The sequence below is a fragment of the Lycorma delicatula genome, chromosome 4, assembly GCF_047948215.1.
Source record: "Lycorma delicatula isolate Av1 chromosome 4, ASM4794821v1, whole genome shotgun sequence".
Lineage (NCBI taxonomy): Eukaryota > Metazoa > Arthropoda > Insecta > Hemiptera > Fulgoridae > Lycorma > Lycorma delicatula.
In genome coordinates, this window is record NC_134458.1 from 35,854,948 (window position 1) to 35,876,962 (window position 22,015).

The 22,015-nt window shown below is 28.9% G+C and overlaps 1 protein-coding gene across 11 annotated transcripts in view; it reads left to right on the top strand.

Moving 5' to 3' along the window:
• The window catches only part of Asator (tau-tubulin kinase asator), a 492,107-nt gene that overhangs the window by 452,698 nt on the left and 17,394 nt on the right, over positions 1-22,015 (top strand). For all 11 annotated transcript variants that reach the window (XM_075362723.1, XM_075362728.1, XM_075362719.1 and 8 more), the window contains 6 exons: positions 5,927-6,045; positions 9,239-9,427; positions 12,673-12,818; positions 15,775-15,910; positions 17,525-17,663; positions 19,418-19,555. In XM_075362723.1, coding sequence (XP_075218838.1) covers positions 5,927-6,045; positions 9,239-9,427; positions 12,673-12,818; positions 15,775-15,910; positions 17,525-17,663; positions 19,418-19,555 — 867 coding nt within the window. The remainder of the gene's footprint in view (positions 1-5,926; positions 6,046-9,238; positions 9,428-12,672; positions 12,819-15,774; positions 15,911-17,524; positions 17,664-19,417; positions 19,556-22,015) is intronic.

Genomic DNA, 22,015 nt, shown 5'->3' on the forward strand with positions numbered 1-22,015 from the left:
AAATGTATTATAGTGTAAGTAAGTAGACAATATGTTTAAAACAGTGTGCCTAAAAATTGTGATTAAAATATAGATGGTTTATTGTGAACTTTTTTTGTAGTGGATGAATGTGGAGTGGTAAACATATTTACTTACTACCGATATATATTTTTTTAATTTGTATATTAGCCAGATTTTCTTTGCATAACAGAAAAAGTTCTTATGATCTTAAAACATTTTTTAATTTGAAATATTTTTGTTGTAATATTTATTCCTATCATAGTGTATATCTCACTTACTTCATGTATTTAGTATTGTCCTATTTTTCCACTCATATCTATCACTGAGTAAATCTAAAAATATCTAGATTTATTACTAATCTGTTTTACTATATCTTTAATGATCTTACCTAAGCAAATATGTAAGTTTAGCCTGTTGGAAAGGTGATTTACTTCATTTCCTTTTAATTTTGCCAGCTGTTTTTAATTGCATCTCAATGTAGATACAGAACATACAAACATCTGAATTGTGAAGGTATTAAAACTATTCATAATTTGTAAAAGAAAATTTCATCCATATAAAAAATTAATGATGCCTGAATTAACATTCAATTGTAGGATTTTTTTAGACATTGTTAGATTAGAAAACATTAAATTTTGATTACATTAATTCCTTAATCTTATTGAAAAAGGGCTTAATGATTCAGTAAAGTAAAATTAATATTTTTAGTGTTTTTAATGAGTTTTTACAGTTTTTTTTTTTCAAATGTATCCCACAATACATACAGCTGTTATGTCAGTTTTGAGATGCCATCTAGACTTATTTTGTTACACTTCTTGCCAATGAAAATTTTGAAGACCACAAAAATGAACAATTTTTTTTATCTTCAAACCTATCGCAGATTTTACAATGCTTATTTAAATGTTTACTTAATAAATTAAATTTACAGATTGAATTCTAATAGCCACTCTGTAATAGTTTTAATTTTGAATTTTAATATCGCTGAGAATCAGGCTTCATTAGATTCTGATTTGATGATTTTTTTTATTGCGAGTCCTCAAGAAGCTTGATATAATGTCAAACTTAGCTCAGACTCAAATTAAAGTTATAAAAACTTTAATCTTAATTTAAAGTGTACCATATACAGTACTCAATTCAGATATTGAAATATTGTTTTATATTAAATTTATATTACTTTTGCAAATGTGAATAAAATATTTCATAAGTTTTCTCTATGTAAAAGAAATGATAATGTAGTGTTACCTATTGTTTATGTTTAAAAAATTTAATTATTTAAATATTTTGATGTATTCAGTATAAAAAAAAATTTCTTAAAAAATATCAATGTCATTATAATAAATCTCAAGCTCTCCTCTAAATTAAACATTTTTCCATTGATGGATCAAATTCACCATTATCAGAAAACTGAACTCAAATAGTTGCTAGAACATCGTACTGTGTTTAACTTTAGAGAATTTCACTTAATGAATCCATTTTAAAATTAGATTTAATTTTATCATCAATATCTTCATTATTGTCATTCTTGTCCTTTATCCTTCATACTAAAATCATGCTTTTAATAATTCATTTTCTGTCAGCTCATCACTTCCATCATTAAATAAGCTGTATTTTATCAGATTATTCACCATCGCGAAGTCCCGCCTCTTCAGATTTGTGGGTATTGAAATAGTATTTTTCAACAATAGGCAACTTGCTTTTCTCACAAAAACCTAGAACCACAATTTTCCCTGGTACATGTATCTAGTATTGCAACAGGAAATAAATACAGTATGGTTTAGAACATAAAAATAAAGCAAAGAAATAATTGATTGATTGATCGGTTGATTTATGATATTTTGAAAATAGTCAGATATTTAATACAACTTTGTTAACTTGGGACATGCAAGTAGCTGCATCCTTAATTTATATATTGAGTATACCTATGTAATTTTATATCTCAAGATCACCAAGCCAGGATGTTGCCAGGAATTCCAAGTGATATTTAAGTATGGAAACAACTTTATACTGCATATGTGAGAGGTATTTGGAGGCAGAAAAAAATGGGGTTTTACATAGTTAAAAGAAAAATCTGCATTGTGATAGGTTTCCAATTTTTATCTGCCATATTGTTCTGCTGTATTTCGATTTAATTTGTGTGAACCCAACTACAGGATGATAACCAGAAGACAGCACTGAAAAGATGTTAGTGTTTCTGGCTGGGTCTTAACTATCTCCTGTCAGTTTAGAAAACCAAATTCTAATCCTCGCTTCCATTCACATGATTAATGATAATGCCATATATTTATTGAACTACTGTTTTGATGATCCAAGATAGAAAAAGTACTATGAAAATAATTTCTTTGTTTAATTTTATTTTTGTTTAAAAACAATTAGTGAGGACAAAAACCAGAACTATAAGTAGTACATTTTTTAAAATTAGTAATTACTATAAAATGTTAAATTTTATAATTAATTACATTTAGCAATTAATAATTTAACTTACATTGTGAAAATATTTCATTTTGGCAAAGTTGTTTTATTGGTATTTTAATTCAAAAAATTACAGAACCTCTAATTTTAACATTGTTCACTCTTTTGTTATCTTTTTAAAAATGTGTTTTCAGATTGCATTGAAAAATGATGAGAATTATAAGTTTTAATTATAGAAATACTATATTACTATTTATCAAAATAATGTGTCTGTTGCTTTTTTAACAAACTGCTAGCGAAGTAACATTATACAACAGGATTTTATTTGGTGTATGTTGTTTTTATTTTAATAGCTGCAACTCAGGTGTCTTCTTTCATTAGCCAGATTGTAGTATGAAGTGAAAACATAATTGCATGTTTTACTATATTACAGGAATATTCAAATAGCTACAGATGTGGGTGTGTGTGCGCGCGCACGCACACACATAAGCACTATATATATATATATATGTAGTGCTTATGGAAAGGGTAATCAACATATTCAAATATTTTTGACAAACTACTGCATATGATACCCAAAACATTGTTATATATTTTTTTATAAGAATGACTTTTTTTTTTAATTATATTTTTGGTAAAAAAAAAAATGATTGTCAGCCAACATAAAATATGACTAAAAAAATCCCAATCAGAATTGTGTATATCAATATTTTTTTAAAAATTCTTTATTTCACTTCAAACAGAAACAACATTTTCAGGAAAACCATACAGAAATGTAATTTATGCGAGTAGTGATATAAATTTATGAAATTCTAATTACATAGTATGCCTGCAGATGTTATGTATTTGGAAGTTATATTCATGTTTAAACAGAATGTATTCATGCTGTTATGTGAGGGAATATATACCAGGTAATATTTAAGTATGGAAACAGCTTTATACTGCACATCTGAGAGGTATTTGGAGGCAGAAAGAAATGGGGTTCTAAATAATAAAAATAAAAAATGCATTATGGTAGGTTTTTAATTTTTGTGCGCCATGTAGGATCTGCCTTATTGAATCAAATTTTTTTAAATAGGAAGGTGGTCATATGATTTTGATTTAAAATTTTACAAGAAAAACGATGATGAAACCTGTTTTTCTGGTAATGGCTTCATTATTGAGTTATAAGCATTCAAAGTTGCAGCGACTGAAAAATCGTGTTAATAATAAAGCGAGGTAAAATGCTCTGCATTAGAAATTTTATTGTATTTTACATTCAAATGCACACAATAGTGTACTATAAACAGTGCTACAATATTGATAAACAATTAACAACACAACTACAAATTGAATGACTATATCAACTGATATTATTTTCTAAATAAAAATTAACTTGTGTTAATATCAGATGATGTTTGTTACTATCAGCTGTTAATTTACAACAGTGCAGTTTGTATTAGATAAAACAATGCAACTTATTAACCCCTCATTTCACCCTTTTACTTCATCATACTTGTAATGGTGAAATTTGATATAGTGGTAATAAAAATTAAGTTGTAGGCCTAGTGGTTCAAATTTGTTTTTTGGTGAAAGTTTTACTATTAGTTTCTCATTCATCTAGTTTTATCAAATATTAAATCTTGAAATAACAATGCCTTCTTTAAGTGAAACCATAAGAATAACTCTGTTGATGATGTATGGGTATGGTGACAGAGTTCAGCCTTTATAAGAGGTATGTGATTTATTTAATAATAGATTTCCAAACAGAGAACCAGTAAGTAAATCAACTGTGATCGAGACAGTACAGCGATTTAAAGAAATCGTTACTGTAAAGAATTGTCCTGCACCAGTAGACCAAGAACTGTCACAGCTGATGCAAAGTTATTAGATGTATTGCAGATCTTTGTTGAAGACCCTCATTCATAGATTTAGAAAGCGGTTGTCCAAAATGACATTTATTTTTCAGTTTAAAAAATTGTTAAAATAAATAAATTTCACCCTTATAAGCTACACTTGGTGCAAAAACTTCCAGAAAATGATTTTGACTGCCAAGTTGAGTATTGTAATGCAAAAATTAGACATAGATGCAAATTTTCTAATTCAATAATATTTACTGATGAAGCGACTTTTATATTGAATGGCCAGGCAAATAAGCAAAACTGTCGGTATTGGAGTCATAATAATCTCAGATGGATATTGGAAGCTCATTCACAGCACCCTCAGAAAGTGAACTTTTAACAGGAATCTTATTCATTTTATTGTAGGGCCTTTTATTTTAGATGACAAACTTACAGGAGATGCTTACTGCAACTTGTTAGCCGCTAGGATTTTACCAAATATCTGGGAAAATGTTGAACAAGAATTAAATAATAACGTGTGGTTTTAGTAAGATGGAGCACCACCTCATTATCTATGGGCATGGCAAATTTTAAATGAACAATTTCCAAATTGCTGAATAGGTCATAAAATAGCCTGCCAGGTCTGAGATCTATCTCTGGATTACTTTTTTGGGGGATACCTGAATCATAATGTTTACAAAACAAAATCTGCAGACATTGGCAAATTGAAAAGAAGAATAATTGATGAATTTTCTCATGTACCATCACACATGATACAAGTTATAAACGGATATTACTTGAGGTTAGCACACTGCCAAGCTTAAAGTGGAAGCATTTTGAACATTTATTATAGAACGGTATGCTTTCAAAATTTATTTCATTAGTAATTTACGATCAAAAACATTTATTTAAAATTGTAAAATAAATATTGTAATATATAAAGTAAATAGTATCAGTTGATATAGCCATTTAATTTGTTGTATTGTTAATTGTTAGGTATTGTTTATTATTATTAATATTATAGCTTTGTTTAAGATTCATTATTGTATGCATTATAAATGTAAAATGCAATAAAATTGTTCACTCGGCATGTTTTACCTCATTTTATTGTTAACATGTTTTTTCTGTCATTGCAACTTGGATTGCTTATAACTGGCCTGTGCTTTAAATGCCTGTTAACAAAGGCAGTAACAGAAAAACAGTTTCACAATTGTTTTTCTTGTAAAATTTTAACTCAAAATCATGTGTCATACTGTCCTATTAAAAAAAATTAGTTTGATTGAATATGGAGGATCCAAGATGGTGGACAGAAATTAAAAACCCACCATAATGCAATTTTTTTTTTTAACTATGTAGAACCCCATTTCTTTCTGCCTCCAAATATCTCTCACCTATACAGTATAAAGCTGTTTCCATACTTAAATATCATCCGGTGTATATATAAACAATTGCTAACTTAACATGGATGAAGGTTTACTTAATGGAGGCATTTTTATCTGTAGAAATTGCTTTAATAAGCCTCATATAAGTCTGTTAGTGGTAAGTTTATTCCTTATAAAAATAACAAATATTATTGTAGAAAATATTTTATTGGATTCATGTAATGCTGTTTGATTTTGAATTTTTTCATGATTAAATATTATATTAAAAGATTCAAATAGATTCTCTGATAACATACATAATTTTCTTTGTTTAAGGTTTAACCTTAGCATCTCAGTGGAAGTCGCAGTTTGATGACTCTGAAGAAACTACAGACAATGAATGGAAGGCTGAGAACATGCCTAGTCCTGAACATAAAAATGTGTCTAATATACAGGTATTATTTTAGTTCTATAAATAAATAAAAAATGTATTTTTTATTCTTATTTTATTGTTTAGTTTCAGTTTATAATAAAACTTTGTCAGTTAACTAAGTATTTATAAGGGTTCGCTTCATCATCAAAAATGGTTTTAGTAAAATTAAACTGCCGTAAAACACTGCCAGTATTACACTATAATTTAAATTAAATATTTTCAGTTGTGTTCCTTCACACTCTCCTATGCTCTATCATCAGCTTATTTAAATTAAGAATTCTGTAGACATTATATATGAAATTAAAAGGTAATCACCTTTTACTTAATGAACTGATAGTAGTAATTTAGAATATATTGGTTTTTTCTGTATTTGTTGTAATAGTTAAAAACATAATTTTTTTTAATATGTGTACTTAAATATTGTTAACTATTTTAAAAATAATCAGTTTCTTTATTTTTTTATTTAATAATGCAAATGTATTAAATGCTTGAAAAATTATTCATTAAACTGACCTCATTATATATTCCTAATATAGAAATTTGTCGTAAAAATACACAGAGGAAGTGTTCGTTTAATACATGCATTGGAAATAGAAAAGTAGACTGATAACACGTTGGCTGCTTTGCTGGCCGACATCAACTGGCAGAACCACTTTCATTTCGCATACTGCCGGTCTCCAGCGACCAGCATGTTAAAGGTTACTTACTATAATAAATTGCCTGTGTAGAACAGCCTACACTGTCTTAGAAATTTTTTGGGTACTAAATGGTCTGCTGAAGGTTAGAACTGTAAGAAGCACTATTCTTTTGTTTAATATTACTTCTCCGTAACTGGCAAATGTAGCTGTCATTTAGCGCTTCTATGCCGATCAAAAGAGGCCCGGGCAGTTTCTTTTTATATTTATGATTTTTTTTTTTTTTTTTATTAGTTTTTTTTACCATTTTCAAAAAATATTTATTTTTATTTCATAAGATACGAGTAAATTACAAATTTCAGAATACTAAAATAGAAAATAAGAAAATTAAATACAACATCCAAATTTGATTTTAACAAGAAATAAAACCAGACAAAGATTACAACTACTCATAAAAATACTTATAAAATTAATATTATGAACTCAGAAATTACAAAATGACATGATTTTAAATAGAATTAGTTTTACTTTTGATGAAAATTATTTATGAGTTTCAACAAAACATTCTTTACACAATGCTGGCTTATTTGGGCATTTGTTACAAAATACTATAGTTTTTCGTCCATTTTTTGCTGCTCCTCTTCCTCCTTTTTTTAATGCTTTTTGGTAACAGTTTACAGTATCTTCTGGGCCTTTTCTTTGAATTCTTTAACTGATCAAATTCCTCAAGAATGTGCTGTCCTTTACAATTTTTATGAATGAGTGATTTGTGTTCTTTGATACCCATCAAATTTCTCAATATGTTATGGATACACACTTTTACTTAGAGCCTGGTTATTCCTATAGGCTACCCAAGAGTTGACTACTGCTGTGCCCAACAGAAGATCTTCAGCCACCTTATGGTACCACCTTACCGTTTTCCTTACAGAAGTACTATAAGAAGCATATGGTCTGCCAAGTCAATACCCATCTTTGTTTTATTGTATTCAACTACAGCCAAAGGTTTCTGTTTATAATTTCCTGAATGATCTTTTCCAACAGTTACCATTTCTGGTGCATGTTTTGTTGACAGCATATGAACCTCTCTTTTGTCCATCCATTTAAGGACGATAATACCTTCCGGAGACTCATAGGCCACCTCCTGTTCCTTAGGAACCTGTTGATGGAGATCAGAGGGTAATCCTTTATGATTTTTACGCAGCATCCCTACAAGATGGGTATTTTGTAATAATATTTTTGCCAACTCCAGGGAAGTATAAAATTGTCTGTGTAGAGTGTCGCTCCTGTGTTCAAATATGTTTCATAAGTTTTTGAGTTTTGCATTACATATTGATACACAGTACTTTTAACAATGAAAATATTAAAACAGAATGACAAAATTGTAATTAGTTGACATGGTAATTTTTGAATAAAATTTTAAAAACAATCTGCAGCCTATGTGTTAACTTAAAAATGGGCAGGACGTAATTTTTTTTTTTATTGTAATTTTTACTGATATTTCTACTTAGCCTACAAAATAACTTTCCAAAAATAATGGTTAATTTCTGTGACCATTATCAAATAAATATGATGTAAAAAAAAAAGATTTGAAACTAATAATAGATGTGAAGTTTCATATAAGAAAGAGCTGGTCTTTGCTCAAATTTTGGGATGAGTTTTTTCCTTCACATGCTATTATATATTTATTTTATAAAATTGTGGGTGGATTTAAAATTTCATTGTTTTATGTGTTTCTGTACTACTCAAATGTGAATTTTGACTAAAAGCTAATAAATAAAAAAAGAGAAATAGATGTTTTTTGGTTGTTTTTTTTTAACTTAAGAAGGGCATAAGTAAAAGTAAGTTTTTCTACATTTTTTAGACATGTAAAAACAAGCAAGAATCACCATGACTTGAAAAAATCATCAGTTTAATAATAGTAATAATTATACAATAGAATTTATTGATTTTTTAGTGGTTAAGAATTAAACTAAAGCATTCTTGTCCTCAAAATATTTTAAGATTGGGAAAAAATTAGTTGTTTTATTGTGAACAATGTGATGTGTTGTAAATGAGATTTGTTCCACTGTTGTCATATTACGCAGTGTTAGGTTTGAATGACAAATTACGACTGCATCCATGGGATAAACTTAAAGTATTTTGTCAGTTTATGGAAACTTTTTTCCCATATATGGCTAAATTTTGCTCTTAAATCTCTATTAAACATTTCCTTGATTCTTCTCATGGTTTTGACCAATAGAAACTTAACTGGTAAATAAATGGTAAACATTTTCAGTTCCTTTTAATAAGTTCCTTATTATTTTGAAATTAAAAAGTAATTTTTTGTGAATGGGCATCGGATGTAATAACGTAAAGGCAGGAGGTGATTTATTTTTTTTTTGTAGGATATGAGTTTGTAAAATAAGTGGACAATTTTGAGATTTTAATGCAAATTAAAATTGAACACCCTCTTCTCTTTGTTGTTAAAAATTCTTTTAAATTGAATGAAGAATTTTCAGCTTTAATTATTATTGAAAGTATAGAAGAGAAGAATATTACTCTCTGTTGGCCTCTGATTGAATCCATCCTTAATGACTTTAGGGTCCATGTGAAGGAGCGCTAATTGTTACTGCTAGCAGTGATGGTCGAGCTGTATCTCAAAGTAATGTGGCTGCTAATAATTCTAGTCATACAGGAACTCCTGGCGGTGAAGCACCTGCTTTACCTGTTGCTGTAGAACTTTCAAGAATAAGTGAGGATTCAAGAAATGAAAAACAAAGTTATAATCAGGTAATATAACAGTTTATTTTTATTTATTTAATTTCACGATTTCTTGATGACTGATTTTTAACTGAAATTTATTAGAAAGAATTGGCTTTACAGTAGATTTCTTAATCATGGTTGAATAATATATACCTAAAGAATAGAAGAACCTAAAGAGTGAAACTAATTGTTTAAAATGTTTAAACTACGAAGTGCAGGTAATAACTGAAAGTATATTAAAATAACCAAGTAAATTAAGCAGCTGGAAATAAGTGTAATGACCATAATAAAGACAAAAATGAAATAAAATGCTTGAAAAATTTCATCACGATGGATATAAAATACCCTTGGTAGATACAAATAAATTTACAAACTTAGGAATAATCCTAACCGACAATTGTTTAATCAAGAGTTCACCATACAGTTAGAGAGAGTTGGAAAATTTAGGGTCCAAAACATTAAAAAGAAAAAAATTGATACTAAGAAGTGATAATTTGTATATGTAAACAATATACGTTATTACATCAAAATACTCAATAAACTTATGATAAACAGGATTTAATACAGGTATTTTTAAGGTAACCTTATCTGACTTTGTGTTTTTCATTAAACGTAAAACAGGTAAAAATAAATCAACAAATTACTTATTAGTTCATTATTATTTCAGCAATTCACATTAAAGTGGAGATTTTGGCTTATATTAAATAAAATAGTGAACTAAAGTGTGCCAAATATATTAGTAAATTTGCATCTGAAATTGACATTGAGCTTGCAAAAGTATGTTATTAATAGGGTATATCATTTTCTAAATGGAAAGTGGAATATGCTTGCTATAAATTACTTTTAAGGAATTTCAGTGAAGATCGTAGTAAAAATACTACAATGTGCAAAGAATTCCATAATACTGGAAGCATGTTCATCCTTCAAATTTTCACTTCCAATCATACTATTTATTATTACCCTATTATTATACTATTAATAATTAATTATAATATTAATTATCATACTCTTTATTAACATACCTAATGGAATAATATTTTCACTTATCACTGGTATTAGGTTATAAAGTTTTCAGTAAATTATGAGGAAGAGACTATTGATAATAAAATAATAGAATACACAAATGTACACTTTTATATAAGTTGGTTAAATAGAAATTTATTTTTTAAAAATAAAGAGCCTGAACTGAAACTTAAACAATTAAAGCAGTATCTCCTCCTATGAAAAAGGTTTTATCTATTTGATGTTCTTTCAGTTGACAGTTATTGCAATAAGTTTTATTTAAAAGAAAAAAAAATTAATTTAAAATTCATAAACACTTAATATATTTTTGTTTTCAACAATGAAGTTCAAATTTGTTAATAAAGTGAGTTTCTCCAGCTGTCTAATTTCTGTTTATTACTTACATTATTTAAAATTTACATTTTCAATAAAATAATTTTATGGTCCGTTTCTAGGCAATGCTGAGGTGTATCTGAATTCCCTGATCTTCTGTATTTATGACTCAAATATCTGTTCTAGTTTCAGTCTTTCTTTTAGTTTTCTCTACATATCCTGAATTGTGATTATTGTCTTAACAAGCCAGTTTTTAAATGCCTACTCTTACAGTGGGTTTTATTTTTACTATTTCTGAAGGCAGATGCCTTAAATTCCTTGATATACTCATGGTAACTTGAATACGTCCAAAGTCATGATTTTTAAAATATGTTTCACCTTGTATGATTTATGTTTTTAAGGTTGTATTGGATCTTCAAAAGATGGGCTTTCCTGAAGTAAAGTAAAGAGGGAGCAGCATTGAAATTGATTGTTCACTACTATATTAACCAGTTTATTATAATTCTATGAAACAATCAACAATTTAAATCAGATTATGCTTAAAATAAAACACTATCTCATAAGTAAACTCAGCTTGATATACGAGGTGCAACAATAAAGTAATGAGACTGATGTGAAAAAAAAAATGTTGCTTACTGTTTTAATTATGTTTAGTGTTGTCTCCTTCAAAGTAGTTCCCCTCTGATTGCACACACTTATTCCAGCGTTTCTGCCATTGATAGTAACATTTCTGGAACTCATCTTCTGTAATATCCTCCAAGACCCTCGTCACAGCATTTTGGACATCTTGTGTTGTTTGAAAATGGTGTCCCTTGACCGCCATTTTGACTCTTGGAAATAGAAAAAAGTCGCACGGAGCGATATCTGGTGAATAGGTGGCTGTGGTAGTACTGAAATTTGTTTTGAGGTTAAAAATTGCTGTCCTGACAGAGCAGTATGGAATTGCGCATTATCGTGATGCAGAATCCAATTATCAGCAATGTTGGCACGGACACAAAGAACTCGTTTACGAAGTCTTTCTAAAATTTCTTTGTAGAAATATTGGTTAACTGTTTGTCCAGGAGGCACCCACTCTTTATGAACAATTCCCTTGGAATCGAAGAAGCACACAAGCATGCATTTCACTTTTGACTTTTACATGCAAGCTTTTTTTGGTCTGGGTGATCCCTTTGAGCACCATTGCGAACTTTGGCGTTTTGTCTCTGGATCGTATTGAAAAAACCAACCTTCATCACCAGTGATAACACGGCTCAACAAATCTGGATTGATTTCCGTTTGCTCAGATCGGCTGCCACAATTTTCCGTGTGTGTGAGATTTTTTGGGGCCATTTTTTCACAAATCTTTCTCATACCAAGATCTTCAGTTAATATTAGACGAACCGTTTCTCGATTGATGTTGAGTTCTTCTGCAATCATTTTCACGGATAATCTTCGATCAGATCGTACAATTTCACGCACCCTGGTCAAATTGACATCTGTCTGTGAGGTTGATGGTCGTCCACTGCGGTCTTCAACTTCAACATTCATTCTGCCTTCACTAAAAATTTTATGCTACAGAAAAACCTGAGCTCTTGACATAACCTCCTCTCCAAAAGCCTTCTGAAGCTTACCGTAAGTTGTCGTCGCGTTTTCACCCAATTTAACGCAAAAAGAAATGGCATACAGTTGCGCAATATTTTGCGGTTTCATTTCTGTGACGAGAGACACAAACACGTGTTCACTTATTACAGCACAACTCACGACTGAGCAGTTGCATCAATGGACCGCTTGGACTAGAAGTAGCTTATAGACCAAGGTCAAAGATTGTGTGCCTACGCAAGCTGCAGGGTTGCCACGTCTTGCAAAGAAAAATCAGTCTCATTACTTTATTGTCGCACCTCGTATTTTTATGTAATTGTTACAAAAATTAATGGAAAATAATTGTTTGTTTTATGTAGGGCAATAATAATTCAACAAATAATAACGCTACTGTCCTCAAAGCTCGCCAGCGGTGCCTAAATATTGCTGGTATAGAGCAGTTTCCTGATCTCCAGTCTACGTTACCAAGAGCGTGGAGTCTTCCTGAAGTTACTGCAAAAATCAGGTGAAAATTAATAATTTTATAAAATACATTTGAATTTAACGTGTGGTAAAAAACTTCCCATTGCCACTCCTAAAAACATGTTTGTTTGCAATACCCACTTTATATTTTTCTATAAAATATTATAAAATTGTTATCTGAATGCCAAAGTATTATTGTAGACTTGAGGTAACTAATCATTTTTTGTCTATGAATGTGATACTGGTTCACTCATTCTTCAGCATTTTCTTCTGCTACTCACCATGATCAACAATACCACCATTATCATCAAAAGCACGATCATCATATACCAAAATATTAAAATTAATTATACAACAGTAGTATTTGTGAACCTCTTTTTTTTCGGCAACTTGAAGGAAAAATCTAAGCAAGTGACAATTGCTATTTTTTTACGTGTGAAGGTGTCACTGAATGAAACAGGTAAGTGTTATCAGTAAATAACACTTATTTACACTTGTAACTGTTACATTGACAGTTACAAAGTAACCGTATTTATAGGTATAACCTAGTTTATTAAATTTCAACCATATGTGGCATCGATCAATATGGGTAATATGAGATGAGAAAACATTACATTTCTTTGTTAAGTTAAAGTAAAATTAAAAATAATCTTTACTGTTCATTGATCACTTTACTTGTGTGAAACCAGGATCAGAGCCTATATACAGCCTAGTTGGTTTACAAAATGTCAATCTTACATGGAATTCATCAATCAACATGGTTAATATGAAATAAACCAATAGCAATAAAAATTTCATTAAAAGTTTAATTACTAGTAAAATATAGTTTACTGTTCATGCACCTGATTCATTTTCCAGTGTGAAGTGTGGATCAAAGTCCATATCATCAACACTTAATTTCATCATTTTCATGTGAATAATCACAAATTTGATCAGCTGTTGCTACTCTCCATAGTCTATTAATTATATTTATCAAAACTAAACATACTGACAAAAAACTCTCATGAAGTAAACAATAACCTCACTTAACTTTCCAACAATACAGCTACAAATCTACTATAAAGAGATTACCATTTATTAAATAGAACAGTCTAATGCCAAAAAAAGTTATTAAAATAGTTATAACAGTAAACAGTTGTTTAACTGTTATTAATGATGTTCTGTAAAAATATTATGCCGTATGTGGTCAAAGTGTTAAATCAATAATAAAAATCTGCAGAGAATATAACTTTTAATAAATTGATAAAAAATAAACATAAAGTTTTTAAAAAATATTCCAAAAGTTCATAGGTTATCATATTTTATACATCAGAGGCTTATTTTTGTAAATAGCAGGTTGTCTTGTTATCACATAATATATTTTTTGTTTATTTCACTCGTTTAGCAGTTTTCTGTCACTTAAAGCATTTTAAAGTGTTTTTGAGAAACAGAAAAAAATAAAATCATTTTTATTTGTGTAAATAATTTTAATTTGTGTTTTATTGTCACAAACCACAGTTTCAGTGTATCTTTTATTGAGCAGTTGATGTGATAGTGCAACATAACATAACTTTATAACCATATAACATAATTATTATATAGAATAACTTTATGAATTTTGCTGTATACAGTTCAAAAACAATTATGTAAATATTTAAAAATATTGTGCTTTCTTTATTCACATTTTTGGTTGTATTAATGCTTTGCTCATTAGTCGCTAACAAATGTCTACAACATTCAGTGAAACTGCATCCCACATTGTTTAACTTCAGTGACCGACAGGAACTACTTTTTTAAATTTTGCTTTACTCGTTTGTGTTTTATCCTTAGATTAATGAAATTCTGTTAGGATTAGAAAGCCTGGTTTACCATTCAGTATCTTACCTATAAGTTGCTTTTTGTTCAAACTCTTGATAGGAAACTTACAAACAGCTTTCTTAGACACTTTCACAAATATAGAGGATTTCTACCCCACTGAGCTTCACTAAAGAAATAATTGTCCTGTAACCTGAAAGGTCCCAACATGATATCGTTTAACCAGGGCAACGACTTACCTTCTCATAACACTCATCCAAGGGATAAGAAATAAAGGTAAAGAAAAGAGGCTAAAAGAAAATGGGGACAGTCCACCCAGTGAACTGCCTCTGATTGAGACAGTTTACTCTGTTGCTCAGGATCAATTTTATCTTACCTTTACATCTTCCATTTCCAGTATGCTTCTTCCTGAGACATTCAAGTTGTGCAAAAATGTATTTAAGAAATCCAATTAAACCTTTTACCCAGGATCCATTAAACTCACTATTTGTAGGATTTATTTGAATTTAACTTATTTTTATTCATGCATTTTGTAAATTTTTATCAATTCATCAGTTTCCTAGAAAATTCACTCCTACAGTGGAAAAATACCAGGTTCAGAGTAGGGTTCACTTTGAAGGATTAGTATCTTTAATTTAAGACATTTATATTTTTAAATAAAAATTCACCAAATTAGAAAAATTTTGGTAGTGATTATGAATCATGGGTGTACTTCCAAAACTACACTGGTCTTTTTTTAGCGTATCTTTCTTTGGTTTTTCTGATCAGTAAAAAAAATTAATTTTTATTAACATGCAGAACAATTAATCCTTTACTGTGAACAATTTAACTTTTACTGTGTGAATACCTGTCCTGGTTTTGCTGTATATATGAAAGATACAAAAGAAAATTTGAAAGTTAGATAAAAAAGATTGAGAGGCCTGCTGCACTATACCTGTAAGAAAGGTACTTAAGTTGTTGATAGATCAGAGATTATATTTGTTGCTCACGTTTGCCTTAATGTAGCTCAGGAGTTATATTCACACTAAATTAATTAATAATGTTTTACTCCAAGTAGATCTGAGTGTGCTACATTTTACTACGCCATGATAATGTTTCCAGGGACAGTTATAAATTGACAGTCTAACAAAAATCAATTGTTACATTTTTTTTGTGTTCATTTTTAAATGAAATACCAATATTATTATATTAAAAAAAAATTTCAGGTCACACTTAGACCATCCTCTACTACAGCAGGCAGCTTTTGATGATGTTATATATACAGTTGATGTTATGAGAGGTGTTGCTACTAGACATAAATTTACTCCGTGTCCACTTGAAAAAAAGCTGAGGAGTATACCGGTGAGTAAACCATACATGCAGTTTTAGTATATTAACAATGTCTAATGATGATGTATTCGTCATTAGACACTGAATTAATTAATTATAATAAATGTTGACTCATATTTTATAACCTTTTGCATGTGACAGGTTGGTTGAGAAGCTCTCCTCAACCAACTTGACTTAACAAGAACTTTCTGTCCTTGATTAACACAGCTGTTAATCAACTTAGTTTGAACTCTTCAAAATGTTTACATTTTTGGATTTTTTATAATTTTATTTTAGGTTTTTCAAGTTCAACTTTTGGCTGCAACCAAAATTCCTTTGTTGTAGTATTTCTTCAAGTTTGTGTAATCATATACTGTGTTTTTGATCTAAATAGTTATGTGTTTAAAGGAAATGAATTGGGTTGATTTCTTAACATCCTTTTAATATGACTATTTATGGTAAACAGAATTAAATTAGCTATAATGTTCTGCTGGTAATGTGTTGTACAATACTTTTAATTTGTGGTTTAATTCATGAAAAGTTTACATGATCCAAGTGCATTGGATTATTTGATCCTTAACTGCAGGTTTTTTTTTTTATTGTCTATCTTAACTTAGCACAAATCATTCATATCAGTTCTGCCATCACTTATCCAGTGTTGCTGTTTAGAAACATCAGACCTTTTTCTTTTATTTAACCTTTACCCAACCTATGTTCTGGTATCATAACGCATTCCAGTCCTTGACATAATTCTGCATTAAGTTTATTTTAATAATAAAAAAAAAAATGCCCATTACCTAATATTATGTTCGAGTCTTGTCAAGTTTTACTTTCTTTTATATTAAAAAGGATGTTTATATTTAAGTAAATGCTACTTTATACTCACAGTTAATTGACTAAAACCCAATTGTGAGTAAAGGAAAGTAGACTAGGAAGAAGTTAAGAATCTTCTTGAGTTGGATTATCAGTGAGTTTGTTTCAAAAATTCAATTATAAATTATTTTTATGGCTATTTAGAATTTTAATATAATCATGCTGTTTCAAAATGTTAATGTTAGATTAAGTAATAATTTATTCCAAAAAATATACAGAAAACGTACTGCAAGATACAGTTTAATTGAGTGCATCCTTGTATATTCTTCTTTTTTTTTGAGATAGAAAGTGTAGCAATGCTGTCATTTTAATTTGTCATAAATTAATGTCAAATGTTCACATGAGACTTATTTTTATTGTACTGTGATAAAAAAAATTATCATGAAACAGGCAAAATCAATATTTAGCAATCTTTACATAAACCATCAAGACACTATTACTCTGCCAGTCAAAGGAGCTTGGATATTTGAATGAAATAATGCAATATTTTATCATACAAATAACTATTCAATGTTGTTCTGCAGCATACAATACCAACAGTAATCTGACATCAAACAGTGCTAAAATTTGCAAAAGCTTCCATTCTGATGACCGGCAAAGATATTTTTAATTTATCAACAAGGAGTAAAATCTTTAAAAAATTAATGTGAATTTTGTCAGTTACTGAAACTATATTGACTGACTATATTTGACTTTTAGTATTATTAAGTTTTTTCCATAGAAAAATAGTATTTATACATAATTTTATATCTTAAATATATATTGTTTTTACAGAATATTCCTCTTTCTTATCCTGAACCAATACGTGGTAAAGTTGTAAACAACAATAATAATAACAATAATAAGTCATCTGTTGAAAAAGAAGAATCATCATTGGCTACAGCAAAAACTACTGCAGATGATGCTAATGAAGGTATATAAAATTCATTGAATATTTATCTTTAAGATTATTGACCAAAACCATCATATAGTTAAATTCTGTATTACAGTTAAATGTTTTTGATTCAGTTATGGATTTAATGAAATTTTCAAATGGATTTCCAGTTGTTATATATTTTAATAAAATTATCTAATGCCAAAATCAACTCTTGTTTGATTTAATTTTAAGTAGCCTTTTATGTATTATTGTCGCTAAATTGCCTTAGGATTAGAGTTTTACGTTAAGGTTAAGACACTCCTGCAGTTTATTTCTGTTATGGATGCAAGTGTTTCTCACTCTTAATAGAGATTATCTCAACTTCTTGCGTATGTATGAATGGTAACGTGACAGTATAAAACTCACAGCTACAATCAGGACCAGGAACTGAGTATGAGCACTCTGAATCATTTTTTTTTTTGTATTTGATCAAATTTCTATTTCGTGTTAATGCTTTTCTAAAATTAAATAGAATCAAAAATTCAAATAAATATGATCATAAGTAAAGTTCAGCATTTTCATAAGTTAAATAATTTTTTTTTCCTTAGGGCTAATCTTCTGATTATTAAGAACCCATTTTTTGTTATGAATAATATATTTTAAATTGCTAAAGATAAGTATGCTACTGTTATTCCAGTAAATATTTTATGCTTTTTTGAATCATCAATTATAAATTCCTCTTCATATACTTCATTACTCATTTATTCTTATATTCTGCTCTCATAGTTTTAACACTACTAATTCAACAGTAAACTGTAGCCAACATCTTTAATTCATAGGATATATATATATATATATATATATATAGAAGCCTGAGAAAAATTCATAATGTCTTATGCAGTGGTATAGTATGCCTAAACTAGTATAACATTATTCATTTAATAAGTACTAAATTGTTATGGAAGTAATATACTTTTATTATAACACTATCTGAAAGGATTTACCATAAGAACAGCTTAACCCTACACCAGTAGACTTCTAAGAATAAACAAGCAATGAAGTGAAACTACTCTTGAATAGTAATGTTCATAACACCTTTGCTTCATGTAGACATTAGTTTAATTTGCATGCTATAAATTATACTTAGTTTTATCATATATATTATATCTCTTTTCTGCCAAGTTTCATTTGAAATTAACAAAAATTTTGTTAAAGGGCGAGTATGAAGATGTTGAAGAAGCTTTCTCTAGTCTCATATTTTGAGGTATTAGCAAATGAGGGTTTGAAGAGAAAATTCCCAAGGCAAAATAAAAAATAGATGATCTGCTGAAAAAAAGGATGGTTTTAAAGATACATATTTATGCCTTTGTGCTTTGTTGATAAAACATTGCTCATATTTTCAGAATAAGACGTTAATTGAAGAGAACTCTAAAGCAGAAAGTCTATCAGAGAGAGCATGATATTGGTTTAAGAACTTTATAAAGAGAAAGTTAAAAATGTGTAAACAGGCAATACTGCAACGTTACTTTCAAAGAATTTACCAAATAATTGCTTTTTTGTAGATTTTTTTTAATCCTTTTCTACTGTAAATATGTAACTAGTATATTTAAATTAATAAAGATAAGATTTTTCAAAACATTATGCATTTCAATTTAGTCTTATAATAAGAAATTTGCACAGAAATTCATTTATAATACAGCCACTTTTAAAATTACACGTTTCATTATGCAGAAACCTTTGTTCAATTAAAGTTAATTTTTAATATTTTCAGTAAACTGGTTTTTATGTTTGCTTGTTTATTATTGTTTTAGATGAAATTGAGTTGAGGCCAGTATCAGGTCGACTTGAAATACGTGTTGTAGATCGTTCAGCAGACGGGTCTCATAAATCAACAGAAATGCAAACTGCAAGAGAAAATAAAATAAATTCAGTGGATACTACAAGCAGAGGTAATTAGTTTAATTATAAAGAGGTTCTGAGCTGTCTTTATTGTTTAGTGTATTAAAACTGTATTTTTTTATTATTCATATCAACATGCAGTTGAATTTATATACTATTAAATCAAACAGCATGGGAAAGCCCTTACTAAGCACATAATCAGTCAAAAGAAACAGCAAAGATTTATCTATGATTTGTCAATTTTAATTGACAAATCATAGATAAATAAGATGTCTATATCTGTTTCTTATAGTTAAGATTAAAATTCCATAAATTCTTAAAATTTAAATCAGCAATTTGATTTAAATATATGTAGAGCACTAGAGATCCCATTGTTTTACTAGGAGTGATATATATTTTTTTTTAAATTATTTAATACATATTTCATTCTTAAATCTTGAAAACTGACTGAACTGGAAGAAGCTTTTATATATAGTCTCAAAGAGAAAACTACAGATTGGTAGACAGGAAACACATAAGAATTTTTATTTGAATCAAATATTTATGGTAGAAATATAGAATGGGATTTCTGAGGAATGTGGTTTGGATAAAGGAACGTGACAGCGATGCTGTTTTTCACTTGTCCTGTTCAGTATCTGGTGGAAATTCTCAATGAATGTTTGAATTGAAAAAGAGGCATTATTGTTAGTAAAAGAAGAATCAAATGTTTAGTTTCACCATCGATGTGGTATTACTAGCAGAGAGAGAAGAATTAAGTAGAATGCTATATTAGAATTAGACAAGAAGAAATGTAAGATAAGATAAACATTGGAAAACTAAAATTTTAGTCCAAGGAAATAAGAATATAACAAGTAAATAAATTATAGCGAGTGAAAAAATAAATGAGACATTTCAAATATTTGGATAGCATGATTAATAAAGACTACTGCAGTCCGACAATGAAAACAAGAATTGCAACTGCTTTTAATTCGAGAAACAAGGACTGCTATGATGAAGGCTTTAGGATAAACAACTAAGGAAGAGGTTTACAAAATATGTTGTCTGTGAATGGCTCTACAAAGTAGAAACACAGACTCTGTCAGGAAAGATGAAAAAATGGAAATGGAGAAGAACAGTGAAGATAAATAGTTGAAGATAAAGGTGTAAACAGGAAGCGCTAAACAGAGAAAAATAATTAAAAATAATAAAGAATAGAAAAAAACAAGACCTGGCTAAAAATAAAATGTATGCCGAGAAGTTCTAAAAAGTATAGTGGAAAGGAAAAGAAAGGAGAAGGTTTCACTTAATTGATACCATGTTGGAAGGGAAGATTGAGCAGGCAAAAGATTGGTATTGGATCAATTAACTTGATGGCTTGCTAAGTGCTGAGACCCATCAGACAGCAGAATACTCGTAATCATCTATATATAAAATTGGTCTTAGTTGTATATGAACCTTATTCATGTTCTTACATAGATGAGATCAAATTGCAAGTTTGAAAACATTAATTTTGATTTATTAGAATGGCACCTATTACACCCATCTATACTTAATAGCTTATTGGATTTTTTTTTCAGTCATCTAATAATATGTGCTTCTTGTCACTTTTAAAGAAACACTAACATGTTGTTTTATATAATAAAACCCTATTTATCCAGACCAGTTAGTAATGAAAGTATTATGAAATGTGTTTATAATTAATTAATACTTGTACATTATCATACATAATTAACATGTTGGATAACTTACTAATGCATGATTAAGATGGATTCACCCCTATTCTCACTTGCTGCATATTGTCAAAAATACTCTTGCTAATTAAAGCTTATTTATTTAACAAACTACAATGATATTACTTTTAAAAAGGAATTAAACTTAATAAATTGTAAAAGTTTTGAAATGCTGTATAATACAACTTTTAGCTAGAATGCACAGTTTAAATTTATTTAATATTTTACTTAAAATTTTTATATATGTACATGCAAAAAAACTTCTCATGATTATGTTAATTTATTTCCAACCTGTACAAATTATGTAAATGTTGAAACCATTAAATCCAGTGGTATAATTCTGGTTACCATCATAAGTTAATATTTTATTAATCATGGTAACTGCTTCCCTATAACTAATGTTTTCTTCCTTGCATCCAGTATTCCCATCACTTGTGGTTTCATCCCCAACATTCTTTTTAAAAGAACAAGCTGTTTTATTTCATCTTCTGTGAAAATTTAATGATCTTTATTATTGCGTAGAAGCCAAAAGTTAAGAACACTCGTCACCTCAGAGCAACCATCTGTTCTAGAAAAAAATTGCAGTACTTTGAAAAGTCTGTAGACTAATCATTTTATATTATTTCTTCATTACAGTGGTTTTTACTGGAAGACTGAGCTCATGTAAATATCTTTGCTATTTATTTTTTAAATAGCAAAGATAGATCATTCAGTCTAGGTTTTTGTAAACTGATATCAACCCATATTGGCTAATAAATCACTTTCACGTGCTAAAATCTTGTATTTGGTAGTGGTAAATTG